At 41.3% G+C, this 16,381-nt stretch overlaps 1 protein-coding gene across 1 annotated transcript in view; it reads left to right on the forward strand.

Moving 5' to 3' along the window:
* The first annotated feature begins 2,034 nt into the window (after positions 1 to 2,034).
* LOC145397605 (uncharacterized) overlaps positions 2,035 to 16,381 on the forward strand; it is a 36,692-nt gene continuing 22,345 nt past the window's right edge. Inside the window, exons 1-9 of the mRNA XM_080270646.1 lie at positions 2,035 to 2,200; positions 4,412 to 4,569; positions 8,674 to 8,800; positions 9,652 to 9,761; positions 11,003 to 11,146; positions 11,713 to 11,856; positions 13,061 to 13,182; positions 15,041 to 15,155; positions 15,862 to 15,993. Coding sequence (XP_080126772.1) covers positions 2,035 to 2,200; positions 4,412 to 4,569; positions 8,674 to 8,800; positions 9,652 to 9,761; positions 11,003 to 11,146; positions 11,713 to 11,856; positions 13,061 to 13,182; positions 15,041 to 15,155; positions 15,862 to 15,993 — 1,218 coding nt within the window. The remainder of the gene's footprint in view (positions 2,201 to 4,411; positions 4,570 to 8,673; positions 8,801 to 9,651; positions 9,762 to 11,002; positions 11,147 to 11,712; positions 11,857 to 13,060; positions 13,183 to 15,040; positions 15,156 to 15,861; positions 15,994 to 16,381) is intronic.

Here is a 16,381-nt window from a genome sequence, read left to right on the forward strand (position 1 = left end):
TATATTATTGGCAACTCTGATATGTCCTCTCTGTGCCTTTTTTCACAGCTGCCAAAGAACCTTAAGTAATATGTGCTGCTTCCTGCATGTTTGTTTTAGCTATAGTGTACTCTTAACCCTTTCACTATGAGAAGCCTAAAAAAAGTAGCCTTTAGATTAAAAATATTATTGTACTGCATTGGTTGTTGTTGTTGTGGTCACAGTCTCATCTGGATGTGAACCCAGTAAACTGCAGACTTGAGTTGCCCTTCTAATGCAGATCTTATCCCCCTCCTGGAGGATAGGAAGGGAACTGAGGGTTATTTATGTGACATCTGTAGTAGAGCTGCCCAGTTGTATTGGTGCCTCCACATGAAGGTATCCCTCTGCAGCACTGCTCAAGATGAGTACAGTCATATTACTGTATCAAGAATGAAAAATATACGTTCATACTTCAGGGGTGATGGAAGATCAATATTAGCCCCATCACTAGGGAAGGTCCTCTCCAGAAACGAACGTCATAAAAATTACATCATATTGACGGGGTCAAGTTAGGGTATTGTTTACTCTCCTTGTATGAACAGCATAAAAATTACATCATATTGACGGGGTTAAGTTAGGGTATTGTTTACTATCATTGTACTATAAATAAATTTGAAGTGAAGATAGTAAACTTTATCCAGCTGATTAACTTGTATGTTTTATTCATCCCTTTCATAATGACAAGTGGATAACTAGGGTAAATGAGTGGCAACCCCAAGTTGAGAGGAAGGGACAGAGAAGATGGCAAGATGTGAATCAAAGTTTCATGTGGACTGAATAGAATGGACCAATATTATTCAATAGTTAAGAATAGGAGAGACCTTTGTCCGGATGATGATGATTCCTAATAATGAGGTATTTGGGGAAATGTACACGTGGATCCTTTTATGGTTATAATTTTTTGTTAAAGCATACAACTGCATCCGCAGTGTACTCCTGGGGACAGAGAGGGGGAGTTGATGAAAGGGGAATGGGAAAAACAAGGACAAGTAATACATCAAAAGATCTATGTCAAGAAAGGTAGGTGAGAAGGGTAGGAGCTGGAATGAGGAGAAATAGTGAGAGGGAGGGGAAACAGAGCTGGGACACATGGTATGTGAGAGATTTTGACCGCAAAATTATAAGACCCAAATAATTTTAGATGTGGAGGCTGATGAAGCTGACAGTCATGTTAATAATGTACAATAGTCTTTATCATTCTTCTTCTGTGCCTGCCCTCCTCTCTTCCTATTTCTTCCATCTTTCTTGTCATTTTTTATTGCTTTCCTTTCCTTTACAGGTGGCTCTACATTGATTGACAAGCCAAATGATATCCTGTAAGCCAAGAAAGCATTTACAACGCTGGATGGTAACCATATAACCAAACCATATGTGCTCCCTACATGTCAACGAGTGAGTTGGTGGAGGGTTAGTGCCTCTCCCTGTAAAACAAATAACTCATTGTCAAATGGCCACCCCTTACGGGATTATGGAATCTGGCAATAGATAGATAGAATTTTGCCAAGAACCCAGATCAGCTCAGGATATGAATAAGGAACTAATGGGTTTGCAAGTTGCTAGTAATATAAAACTGCGTCTGAGCATAAACCCAAACAACTTCACATAATAGCTGATGTGCTTTTATCTGGTGGAACAGGGCCACTCCGACAACTTGAATACTAAGTTGTGGATGCAGGAAATTCGATTTTATGATACAGGAATGAACTTAATGTTCAACGAAGCTGAAAAAGACTAGGGATCATCGTCAGATCAGAATATACACTATTATGGGGAAGTGATCAATTTGAAACATCCGCCAAAATGTACAACAACGTTTGAGCGTGTACGAAGGCTGCTGCGTGCTATGATGCAGCTACGATAACGCAAAACCAAAACATTGCCACGGCCATAGGGGTTGTGTGCCACTATTTTCGTCATTTATCCTGCCTCTGCGGTAGTGTCAGGAGATCCAAGTGTCAAGATCGGACAAAGGGACCCTTATTGTTCTTGGGGAGCTTGATGACTTGACCGGAGATGAGCACAGAGGGTCAGCAGATTTCAGCAAAGCTCCAGTGTGTCCTGAATCGGTTGGCAGAAACGCAGAGGGACGCGAAGACCCAAGGCTCTGGGGTGGAGGATGACACACTGCTACAGAAACTACACACTCATATACACCAGCAACTCGTCAAAAGTAAGAATGGTAAGTGTTGGTAAGAGTCAGGGCTTTGAGGCGGAGGATGACATACTCGTACAAAAATTACTCGTACACTAAGATGACCAGAGTCCCTCTTTTTTTTATGTATGCCCCGCGTATTGAATTGCGATTAAAATGTCCTGCTTTTTTAGCAAATTATCTTACGTGTCCCACTTTTAGAAAATTACTATTAGATATAAGATGATCTTTAATGAAGGTATGATGAATTAGTGAAATTATGCATAATCCAAACCAAATGCAATACCGAATTGTTAATATAGATTCTGTTATACTCACTGACAACTTTGGTCGGCCATTCACCATACCATACGGTATGTTCGGAGTTTGTCTAAGACTTAGGTGTATGATTAGCACCCTCAGGGTGAGGTGGTGCTGTATATACTATATATATATATATATATATATACACACACACACACACACACACACACACACACACACACACATACACACACACACACACACACACACACACACACTTGACAATGTCCCGCTTTGAGCTCGAGTAAATCTGGTCACTTTACCGTACACATCAGCAGCTGTGGCAGTCAGAAGTGAGGATGGTAATTGTTGGTAAGTCAGGACTTTTGACACATACAGATTACACACCCATACGCATCAGCTCATGAGGAGTGTGGTAGTTCAGTGGTGGGGTGTTGGGCCTGAGACCATGAGGTTGAGAGTTCACACCCGGCTTAGGTAACTGCTGTGCTGGGAGGGGTACTGTAGTGCTCTCCCATCACCCTAGCAGAAGTGAGAAAGGAAGTGGGACTAAGAGATTTGGTACATATTATTCAAAAGATATGGTAAATGCTGAATAGTTTTTTTTTCCCATTTCTTCGCATAATTTCTTTCAGATGCTTCCAGTACGATAATTCAGTTTTTAACATGCTGTCACTAAATTTTTTTTTTTTTTTTTTTTTTTTTTTTTTTTTTTGCAGTAAAGAACTACTCAGTCAGCTAAGGAGTAACTGTCAATAATAGCTGAATAAGATCATTTAGGGGGAGGCGTGGCTGAATCGGTAGAGAGGCGGCCTGCGGTCCTAATGGACCCAGGATCGAATCCCGGCTGGGGCAGGGAACAGTTTGAGGATTTGAATTTCCTAAAAGCAGACTTTCCTGATCTACCAGATGACCCGCCGACATGTCATAAAAATACCCCCGCTAATACCAATACACTAATCCTGTATGAGACAGCCCTAGCATGTATTCAATATGGATGGTGGGTGTTAGCGCCGAAGTGGTGACATGTGGAGGTGTAGGAGGACTACTGGGCCTTGGGATAGGTCAGTGCCCCCAAGCAATAGGCTCTGAAGCCTTTGCCCAGAGTCAGACACATTAAAAAAAAAAAAAAAAAAAAAAAAAAAAAAAAATTGGCGTTAACAAGAATGAAATACAAATGCATGCTAAGACAAATACATTATTATATTATGTTTTTTGTTAGTGCAGTGTCAACTGTAAGTTATATCTTGGTAATCGACCTGAACAGACTGGTCATAACTACAACTAGCAACCCATACTTTTTTTTTTTTCCATGTGGCTCAGTGGGTTAGAGCTCTGCTCAGGCCTAAGGGTCAAAGGTTCGAGTACACCCAAGGGTCATTGGTAGACATCAGGAAGGGCATCAGGTCATATAGTGCTACATGCCCCAAACAACTGTTCTCTACCTAGATACAGTGCCTTAGCCCTCATCGGAAAAGGGGACTCAGCGTAAAACTAAAAAAAAAATATACACCTGGAATACCGGTATACATAAGGGGATAGGCTAGTCATTATCTTGGATGCCCTGGAGTGCAGCAGTGGAAACTGTCCCAACACCTCAGAGAGAAAATTATACAGCTGGCAATTTCAGTATCATATCTTTTTTATTTTATTCTTACCGTACTGTTTCTGAGTAGTTTTACACAGCTTGGGAGAAACTTTTTGAAATGAAGAGGTTGGGTATTATAATCCTTCTTAACCCATACAGCCTAAGGATGCCAAACCAGAATGCAATAAAATAATATAATATTAGTCAGAATTTTAGTATGGTACATTATATCCTGGAATGAGGAAGATAACCCCCTCCACAACTGGGGTATATCTCTGACCTGAATAGGACTGTCTGGTACCAGCATGAAGTATGATTAATGTAAGATTGTCAGGCAGAAGGGATTAATCAGTTCCAAATGATGGCTCTGTCTTCTTCCCTGCCAGGACCTGAGTGGGCCCGTAGTGTGGGTCTGACAGTGTTTGTACAAGATCTCCTGGACCCCACCACCACAAAGGACTCAGCAACAGTGGCTCTGACGCTGAAAATTCTGGCCTCACTTATTTCTGTTGTGGAGAACTTTGATGCTTATCCTGAGGACAAGGTACCGTAAATGTTTTTAATCTATCTATCTATCTATCTATAGCCCGACGCCCTAATCCCGCAAAGGGTGGCCGCAGGCAAAACGCCTCCAAGTCACTCTGTCACCCACCATTTGACTACCCTCCCCCCAACTCACCCCCCCCTCCCTCATATACTTCTCAACTCCATCCCTCCAACTCATCCTCAGTCTACCCCTCCCTCTCCCTCCCTCCACCTCACCTACATACACCCTCTTAGTCAGTCTTTCATTCTCCATTCTCTCCATATGTCCAAGCCACCTCAGTGTATTTCTCCTAATCTCCTCAACCACATCCACATCTACCCCACAACGTTCCTTCACTTCTTCATTCGTCAACCTGTTCCTCCACGTCACTCCACATGCTCCTCTCAGGTAACTCATTTCCACTGCTCTCACTCTTGACTTGTTCCCCTCTTGCAAGGTCCACGCCTCGCTTCAATATGTCAGGGTAGGGATCACGATACCATCATGCAGTGACTTCTTAACTTCCATACTCACCTCCCTATTTCTCATCACTGCTTTCAGTGTACCAACAACCTTCCTTCCCTGCTGTACCCTTTCACGCACTTCATCCCCCAAAGTTCCATCCTTACTCATCACACTACCCAAGTACTTGAATGCACTCACATTCTCCATATCCTCGCCATCCAACCTCACTGCACACTCTGTGACTTCATTCCTCTCAAACACCATAACTTTACTTTTGTTTACATTAACTTTCAGCTTCCTCCTCCTACACACTGTCCCAAATTCATTCACCAAACCTTGCAACTCCCATTCATCTTCACTCAACAATACTGTATCATCAGCAAACAGCAACACCAAAAGCTTCCAAATCTCACCCTCTTTCATTAGGGCCAGCCCCACATCCACTGCCCTACCTTGCACCTCCTTTTACAACCCCATCCATATATATATTAAACAGCCATGGAGACATCACACACCCCTGTTTCAGTCCCACATTGAGATCAAAGAACTCACTCAGCTCACCATCCACTCACACCGTAGCCCTAGCTCCCTCGTACATACTCTTCACAGTACTCAACAATTTCCCCTCCACTCCATATATTCTTAATACCTTCCACATACCTTGCCTATCTATTCTGTCATAAGCTTTCTCCAAGTCCATGAAGGCAGCATACGCTTTCCTTCCCTTCTCTAGATACTTCTCCACTAAACATCTTAGAACAAATATCTGATCTACACACCCTTTTCCCTTCCTAAATCCCCCTTGTTCTTCTCCAGCTAGCTCCTCTGTCATATGCCTAACCCCATCAATGAGTATTCTACCATATATTTTACCAGTCACACTAAGAAGGCAAATACCCCTATGGTTACCACATACTTCTATCTCCCCTTTTCCTCTGAACAGAGGAACATTTATACCTGATTTCCAGTCCTCTGGAACCCTTCCCTCTTCCCAAGCCAATCTACACAACTTCCATATCCACTTCACAACAATCTCACCCCCATACCTAAGCATTTCACCACACACTCCATCAATTCCTGGGGCCTTTCCCAGGTTAATCTTTTTCATCGCTTCCACTACTTCCGCCCTACTGATCTCTTCCTCCCTTCTCTCATCTCTTCTTCTCCTGGCCATTCCCCAACCACTTATACTCACTCTGCTCTCACTCTACATTCAACAAACCCTCAAAGTGCTCCTTCCATCTCCTCAATTTCTCTCTCTTCTCCACCAACAATCTATAATTCCTATCTTTCACTCCCCTACTATTTCCCCTTTCACACTGCCTTACTTTCTTTACCTCCTTCCAAAACAATTTCTTACTCTCCCTCCATTTCACACTCAGATTCCTCCCAAACTCTTCATCCACTTTCTTCTTACTCTCCTTCACTAGTCTCTTAACCTCCATTCTCCTGCTCACATATACCTCTCTCTTCTCTCTCTCATCTTCTCCCCTACCTCTACTCACCAACCATTCACTATATGCCTTCTTCTTATGTTCCACAGCTCGTTTCACCTCATCATTCCACCATGCTGTCCCTTTCTCACCCTTGCATCTCCTCCTCACTCCACAAACCGCCTCACATGCTGTGCCTATCTCTTCCGTGAATATCTTACATATGTCTTCCACCCCTTCCATCTGCTCTAACTCATACCTTCCCAATCTTTCTTCCACTATGCTCTTATACTCTGTCATTTTCTCACTATCTTGCAATGTCTCCACTCTTCTCACAGGAGCTGCTTCCTCCTGTCTTCCCCTTCGTCTCCTCAACCACTTTCTTTGCAACTCTACCTTGGCCATCACTAAGTGATGGTCCGAGACTCCATTCCCCCACCCTCTCCACACTCTTGTATCCAACACTTGTCTTCTCATTCGCTCATCCACACACACATAGTCTATCATTGCCTTTCGTTCAACAAGTTCACCATCCATCCTCCTCATTCTCTCCATGTATACCGGTGGATCATCTTATGACGAAAGTAGGTGTTGGCTATTTCCAACCCCTTACAATCACAGATGTCCACCAAAGCACTACCATTCCCATCTACTTCGGCTGGCACACCCCACTGACCAACCACTCCATCCACTCGTACATTCCCAACTTTGCCATTCGTGTCTCCAATCAACAGCACTCTCTCGCTCCTCTCAAACTTGTCCATACGTGCTTCTACTCTCGCCCAAAACTCATCTTTCACTCTTGCCACTCGATCCTCTGTTGGAGCATACACACATACAATCGCCCATGCATGTATACCTACTTTCATCCTCACCCATACAATCCTTGCACCCACTGTTCCATACTCTCTTATATTCTCCTTCCACTTCTTGCTTATCATCAGACATACTCCCTCTCTTGCCCTCTCATTCTCACTGACTCCCGCACATATACCTACACCATATTCCCATTCCCTCACCCTTCCACCTTTCCATTTAGTTTCAGTCAATCCACATATATCCACTTTTGCATCCTCAAGCACCTGAACAGTCTCTCTCTCTTTTACTTCATCATTCACTCCTCTCACATTCCATGTTCCCACCTTAAGAATGTCCTTTGTCCGTTCCTTAGTCGTCAAGTATGGTCCGTCCGGGTCCGAGGCGCTTTGTTCGCTTTTTTAGTTAGTTCTTTTTACGGGGTGGGGCACTAACCTACCACCAACCCTTTTAGTCGCCTCGTACGACAAGCAGGGATACTGGGGCATTATTCTTGAAACCCCCCTACCCCCAGGGGGGGGTATTTTATCTCTGTCTCATTAAAATCTTTGTACCACATTTGTTTCTCTCTCTTTACTGAAAATCTTTGTCCTATGGTACATCATGTGTTTATTGAAATCATAATTTCACCTAGTTGCATTGAGTTGAATTTCGGTGTCTAAGTAAAGGACAAGGTAGATGTATTTAATGTATGTGGTATTCTTTCTCTTTGTCTGTTTTTAGAGGAGAATTGTAATGTTTAGCTATGCCAAGGACAAGTCAATGTAGCTATGAATATAATGTGTATATATTCTGTTTCTTTTACTGGAAATCCTGGCTTCACATATTTGCATCTTGGTGAACTTCAGCACAGTACTTATGTTTAGGACAAGGTTAGTTTGTTGGCATGTGCAATAATCTGTCTGCATGTTGTCTGGTGGTGCATCTTGTAAGGAGTGTGCCAAAGACAAGGACAGTGATTCCTTCAGTCCGTTGATAAACAAACTGTCAGATTTGGGAGCATTGTGGTGCGTGTAGATGTGCTGGAGAGCATTAGAATTAGAAGTACATTACCATACCAAGATAGTCTTGTTATGTGCATAGAATGGAGAATGCAAGATTGACAAGGGGTATGATATGTATGTGAGTGAGGTGGAGGGATGGGATGGAGGGGTGCATGGATGAAGTTGGTGTGAGATGAAGGGAGGACAACGTGGTTTGGCCCAGATATTTGCGCCTTTGCAACTTATTTTACATGGCTTAATGGCAGGAAAAAAAGTGCCACAGCTCAAGATCATTCCCAGAGCACTACTTCATGATTAGCACTGTGTTCTTGTGTTAATCTCTTGTTATAGTTCAGCATTCAAGATAGTTATAAATTTTAGGTCAAGTTTAAAAACTATTGTGATTTTTGTTTGTATCATTTCAGGTATTGTGTCACTTCCTGGTGCTACTACCCAGTGTGCGCTCAGATCCAACACTGGCCTCGGCTGCCCTCACTCTCGTCCAGGCTATCCTCAAGCACAAACCTGGCCTCTACTGGCTCATTAAGAATGGTTCGTTACGTAACCTGGACCTTTTGTTACCAGGGACCATGTTTGTGTTAGCTCAGGCAGCTCCGTAGCACCTGTTCGTTATCAGTATTTCTGCTTATTGAGTGTTAATATTCTTCTTGATGTCATTTAGGTTGTAGATGAGTGACAACCATTGACCATGGGGGGTACTGTCATGAGAGTGAGTCACGAAGATGCACACATAGTAACAAAATCTCAATTCAGGTTTTAGATTCTTTTTTTTCCCAACCTCTTCTTGCTTGTAAGAATGTTTTGTTACTTAACACTGAACACCATCACTGTCAAGTGTTTCTTATCATCATGTCCCCAAAATGATGGTTTAATATCATACTTCCAGAAATGGAATTTGTTTCCCAAAGACATCCAGAGGCAGTGAACCCTACTGTCTCACTTGCTCTAGTTGTATTCCCATGATCACATAATCTCTGTCACTTTAAAATTTCATGTATCTTTCACAGTAAGAGAAGGCAATCTCAGACTGCACAGTGACTTAAAATTTATCACATAGTATGGACCTACATACATTGTTGTCTTCATTAAAGATGATGTCATGTTTTGAAGTGTTTATGTTGTAGTGAATATGATGATGATCAGATGATATTTGGCATGGAGGATGAAAATAATTGAAAGTAGCAAGAATAATATGAACAGTACATCATCAGATTGGGATGTCAGACCCTTGTGATGTGCTCTTCTGTACATCCTCATCCAACCAACTTAGTCGCCTGTCAGTTCCTTAGCCTCACCAATTTCCATATCACTTTCTCACAGAGTTACCACCTGTATATCCATCCATATGTATAGGAAAATGGTTATTGTTTTTCATCCACCAGGTGTATGGGAAAAGATGCTACTGCCATGCTTAAGGAGTCCCAGCATCTTTGTCCAGCGTGAGGGCATCAAAGTTATCACCTCCTTTGTACTTGCCCTCACTGATACACAGGTTTGTTTATAACAGGTGCAAGTATAGTTACATTTTTAACTTTAACTTGACCTAAAATTGCCATCTACATCTTGATTGCTGAGTTGTAACAACAGATTAACAATCATGAAGAAAGCTATGAAAAGGATATTGACCCATGGCAATGCTTTTGACACCATAAGCAATGTGAATTAAGGTGCAAGTGGACAAAAACCTGGGCCAGGGTAAGGTTAAACAACCATAGTCTCATTTAAAATTATAATCAAGGAGTCACGGTATTTCACCCAATCTCAGGACATCATCATCATCATCTACCTTGTACTCACCCTCACTGACGTACGAGTGAGATGCATTGTTTGCTAGCAAGTATGAGTATACAATTTAGTACTCATTTAAAGTTACTATTTCATTATTAAGTTGCTGATGAATTAACACCTGTTCTTTACTTAACCCTTTGAATCTAGGTGATGTCCTTTGTACTCACCCTCACTGACATGCAGGTTTGATGCATTTCTCATAACTGGTACAAGTCCTGTATACATTAAGTCTTCATATATAATTTTTTTCTTTATGTTGCTGGTGAATTAATGCACGTTCAGAGCCTATTCTCTTGATTCCAGATGGTTGTCCTAGTTTCATCTTGCTGCATTCAGGCAATTTTATTCAGCTTAGAAAAGAATTGTCAGATTCGGAGGGTTTTGAAGACTATATCAAACCTTTGCTGGTCAGATGGCTGATCCTAACCTGAATAAAATCATCAGGAGATGGCATTAGAAAGTCCCCAGACTCATTTAATTAAAAGTCCCTTGTATATCTATCTATAACCAGTTGCCATAATCCTGTAAGGGGTGGTCATTTGTCATTAAATTAGTTGTTTTACAGGGATGAGCACTAACCCTCCACCAACCCACTTGTTGACACTTAGGAAACACATATGGGTTGGTTATATGGCTACCACCCAACAGTGTAAATGGTTTCTGGCTTACAGGAAATCATTAGGTTTGACGCTTAATGTAAAGTCACTGAAAAAGTAAACAGGAGCAATAAAAAGCGAGAGGAAAGATGGGAGAAATAGGAAGAGGGGAGGGTAGTCACAAAAAAAGAATGATAAAGGTGAAGGAATAAGTAGGCAGCACTGCATGAAGTGCCTGCACACCTGGACTTTATGTGATTGCAGTTAGATTGCAAATAAACATGTACTGAATTGTTGTGTGTTGGGGGGGATGTGCAGTTAAAAAAAAAAAAAAATACTTTTTCCACAGCACTTTGGTCCATTATTGAAAGACCTCTACATGATCTCTGACAAACTGTGTGAGCTGCGACGGCACCTTGGGCAGGCGGAGGGAGAAGATGTGAGGCAGAGCAATCTGTGTGTCCTCAGGGTCATCAAGCAAATACATTTCCAGGTATGTTATCAGTATTTAGAGGGGAGTTGGTGATTAAGTGAATAGAAATGTGATCTGTTGTCTGGAAGGAGGCAGTTTTGATTCGAGGTTGGGGTAGGGAACAGTTTGATTATTTTAATTTTGTTAAAACTGGTATTATTGATCTTCCACAAGACCTACAGTACCATGTCATGAAAATAACCCCACTAGTATGATCACGCTAGTCCTGAATGAGGCAACTCTAGCATATATTCAGTGGGGATGGTGGATATTAACACTCAAGTTGTGACATGAAGGTTTGTGGTGCTTGGGAGGGCCTGTGGGAGCAGACAACCAAGTCTTTGTCCAGAGTCTGCATAGTGACCTTTGTGCAGGATGAAAACGGTATCAGCAGCAACACCCATTATAAAATCATCAGTCACCTGCCTAAAGACACTTTTTTTTATCAAATATACATAGGTGACAGGTTGCCTACCATGGAGGTGTTAATTTTTTATTTAAAAAAAAAAAAAAAAAGCTGGATGATGATGATGATTGTGGTGGAGGCATTAACAATATTCACCCTTGTTGTATCTTTTCCCCTGCAGAGTCTGGGTAGAGAGGCGGTGTATTCACATATCTGCAGTGTGGGAGATTGTGCCTCACGATTGGTGACCCTCCTTCAGGCCAATATCCCCGCCACATCTGTCACACTCATCGCCGATGTCCTCCTCCTTAACATCATGCACAAAGTAGCTCTATTATTTATGACTGTTATTCTTTATATTAATATGCAGAAGGTCTGCAATTACTTTTTCATTTAAATTTTTGTTCTTGTTTTTGTGAATGACTCCTTTTCATTTCTGTGTACAGTATTATGTAATATTTGTGACTGAACTCATTCCTTTTCTCATAATGAAAGTTTATTATGGAGTTTTGATGTTCCTGTTCTCAGTTTCATGCACTGTCTGTTATCTGTGGCTGATGTTCATATTCTCAACATCATGAAGTGTGTCTGTTACTTTTGGATATGTTCTCACTTGTCAAATGATGCACAAGATTTGTCTTTTCCATCACAAGCTGAAATTTTCATATTGGCTTCTCTATTCGACATGTCACATTGTCCTGCTAGCTAGCATTTCCAAGCCGAGAGAAGCTTGGTATATTTCTTTGGCCATAGATGATATTCTAGCACATCTTGCATTGGAGAGGAAAGTGATGGACATGTCCTAAGTGTGAATTAAACAGCAGATAGGTCAACTTTCATCACCAGCTGTTTATAGGACATCCTTTCTCAAATAAGTGAGCCATGTACTTGTTCTCCCAACCTTTTGTGAATGTGGAAAATTGGATTAGGATGAGACTACTATCCTTCTGTAGTTCCTAGAGCAAGTTAATCAAGTGAAGCACAGTGCTCATGCATTTGAGGTCTTGGGAATAATTTGTAAGAGTTCAGTAATGAATAAAGGAATATAGGTATATAGTCCTTTGCATAGGCATTTAAATGAGTCTTCTACTCTTTTATGTCCTTTTCCTATTTCTTGATCATAGCATCCCACATGTTTGTATGAAAAATGGCAAGGGTGATTGTAATGATAATGAGGGACACTATTACAACCTGTAGAATCTTTTGCCATAATTACCTTGTTGAGAAGTTTTTAGGACTGCAAGACAGGTCTTCCCATCTAAACGTAAGGCAAGTTAAGGTCCAAAAAGCATGGAAAGAAAAGTATTGTGGAGGCAGAATAGCAGTATGCCCAGTGAAGTAGGCCACACCCTCATTCACCCATCATTCAGGCCCATAGAGTTCTGACTTCTTCACCTCACAGGTTTAACCATCTGCAGATGTGTTTGTGGCTTTTTTCCCATTTTACATGCACTTCAAATTACTTGTTGCATTATGGGTGGAATTTGCAGTTCTTTGTTGACTAAAGTACACTTTTCATGCTTGTGCAGTTCCAGGATCGTGTGGTTGGTTATGGACTGGTGGAACAGTTTCTGGTTGATGGCCTCTCTGCAGACACCATTGCCCTGACCAGACTACTCTTGCAGAAGGGACACCTTGAGTCTTTCCTCAGGTACACTGCCCTGTTCAACAATCACAACACTGATGCCTGTATCCTAGAAATATATATATATATATATACATTTTCAATCTTATCCTTGCAAGCCTCAAGCCCCTACACCTTGCAAGAGGTTATGTGGGGCTCGGTGTTAGTATTTTATTATCATCAGCAGCATACCCACTGGGTAGGAACATAGTCATTCACAAATTTTTTGTTTGTTTCTTGTAATATTTTTTTTTTCAGATGCCTGTTTATTATATGTTTATATAGTCTGCTGAAAATGGGCATAGCCAGTGTCACTTGGATCACCATGCATACATTGTTCTTCCATTTCACTGCTTTGTCAATTACTGTAGTTTGCTTCCTCAGTCTCCACACCTTGCATTGTCAAGTCATTTACCATAGTTAGTCATCTTTCTTTAGCTTCTTCACCTCTTCCTCTCTTTTAGCTCATATACCCTCTTCACAGAGTCCAGCTCATATAACTATATCATCTGTGCATACTCTTCTGTACCTTCTTTTCAGTTGACTTTCTTACTGTGGTGACTTTCTCCTGTTTCATAGATTATTCAGTTTATGCATCCCACTCTATACAGTACATATTAGCAGTTCCATCTCTACTACACACACATGGCCTTTCACATTCATCCTGTACCAAAGTTTCACATCCATACATTAATGTGGACAACAACACACCTTCATGCTGTCCTCTTGTGGCCTTGGTGCAGGTACTTAGTCATCTGTTTCACATGAAGACTATCTTAAGTACAAACCACTTTTCTTTATTGAGTCATTGTAGTGCCCACCTCCTTTACATATTCACTTAAACTCTTCCACAAGTTCAAGTCAAGCTTTATTTACCAGCATATCACCTAATAAGTTTACGTCTCTGGACAGCCACCACTTTAATAAATTTTTAAACCAATTCTGACATTGCCATCTTAACAAGCACCACATTTCTTTTCTGTGCACCACTAAAACCAACCATTTTACCACTATTCATCTCATCATTTCTATTCTTTAGTTTTTCACATTCTTTTCATCTCCATATTCTGCTTCCAAAAGTACTGTAAACATCTTACAATCATTCCCTTATGTTGTTTTCACAGTCTGCCTTGCTGCAAATGTTTGAATCTTATACCACAACTGAAACCACAGTATTAAGCATTTCAATAGAATATTGTATTTGATGGTCCATCTGTGCAATGAAGCAAAGAATGTCATTGTCCTGAGTGATGAGTGAGTGAATGAATGGCCCATTTCACTGGTCATTTTGTGTAACTCTTGTACACTTCCAAACTCATATTTCTGGATCCTATCTGTTTATCTATAGCCATAAGCCTCAGTCCTGGAAGGGGTGGCCAAAGTTGATTTGTCATCATGTCATTCTGTCCTCTGCCATTAGGCTGGCCTTTCTTCAGGTCACACACCCTTCACACATATACAGTACACCTCCATCTTATCATTGATCTTACCCACCCCATTTAATAGTGGGAAATAGGGTGATCATGATTATGATGATGGTTTACTAAGTACTGTACATGTAATATTAAATACATGTACTGTGTTGTATGACAATGTTTGTGCACATTGCAGGAGATTGAGTGCATCATTATGCTAACCTCCTCTGTCCTGTTACACCTTTTATATGTTATTCTTCCTTCCAGTGGATTATTTTGCCAAGCTTAAGAGAGCCGTGTTGAATTGTAGGGTCCAGATATAATTTTCATCAATTCCTTCACAACATGAGTCTAAACTGTATCAAATCATCTGTTTGGTAGCTGGAAGGAGAGAAATGAGGCATCATTATAGTGAAGTGTGATGGTGATGATGATGATAGAAGCTGATAATGATGTTTATTTATGTACAGGGCATCAGTGAACATTCATCAGTACTGGAGCATCCTGGTACACAACCTGAAGGAGACCAAGAATATTGATCTTACATCAGTTGAGACTCTTCTGCACATTGTTACGTCCCTACAGGTGGGTGTGTGCAGTGTGCTTTTGTGGGGGGGGGGGGGGAGGTGTCAGAGGGAGAGAGATTTATTATGTTTAATGATTTAGACTCTTGGTAATCTAGTAGTTAAAGGCAGCACCCCTGCATTATCACACTGAATATCAGCATACACAATGGTGATACTCAGACTGCTTCTTTAACAGGATGTCATATTGTTTCTCCTATGTTGATGTTATTCAAACCATCCTTGGTTCACAGACATTCCTTATTTGGCTGAGAGAAAGGGGATGGAGCCTTTATAAACAATGATTCTACAAATGATACTATGGAAAGTGATATGGTCAGCACCTCAGAAATATCCTTGTATTTGCCCCGCTTGTCGTAAATGTCTGTAATGCTGCCCAGAGACAAGAAAAAGACTACCCTTGTCTAGTGCAGAGTTAGCTAGCCCCAGAGCCTGTATGTTCCTGTCTGTCTGCATAGCTATAGAGCTGGCCACAGATAAAGTGCCTCCATGTCACCCTGTCTTTTGATATTAGGCTGCCCTTTCTTCAGCCAGACCCCCCTCTCTCATATGTCTCTCCACACCATCCCTCCATCTCATCCTCAGTCTCCCCATCCACCACACTCTCATATACTCTTTATTTACTAATATATAAACATATACTTTTTTATACAGAACAAAATTGGATGAAGGATGGCTAGTGCTGATGATATATTTGTGTCCCACAGATGACCACACTGCTGGTGTTGTATCAGTCATGTCTAAATCAGCTGCTGAAGGTGTGTCCAGAGAAGGCCACCATCATGGCCCGCTGGAATGACGAAGTACTTAGTCGCATCAAAATCAAAGAGGACATCAAGGTAGGAGTCGGCGTTAACATTAATTCAAGTTACGCTTTACTGTAGTTTAACTCAGATTGACGTGAACTGTTAGCTTGTTCAGTACAGTGACATGCTTTTAACTTCATCCTTTATGCTACCAGACAGTTTTATCCATCATCATCATTATCATTCCAGTGTCTTCTCTCACCTAAAGATGCAGTAAGGTGGGGCCCTGAATATGAAAAGAGAGAAGAACTTTATAGGGGGAAAACTAGACAACAGCATGCCTGTTGAAATGGGTCACACACTTTCACTCCATTCATGACCCCCAGAATCCTTACTCCATCTCATAGATATACAGTAACCATCCACATAGCCTATGTGTACGTCATAATTCCTATCAGATGGAGTTAGATGCCTTATCAGG

This window comes from Coenobita brevimanus, chromosome 42 (genome assembly GCF_032717465.1).
Source record: "Coenobita brevimanus isolate Jiangsu-jjx chromosome 42, ASM3271746v2, whole genome shotgun sequence".
Lineage (NCBI taxonomy): Eukaryota > Metazoa > Arthropoda > Malacostraca > Decapoda > Coenobitidae > Coenobita > Coenobita brevimanus.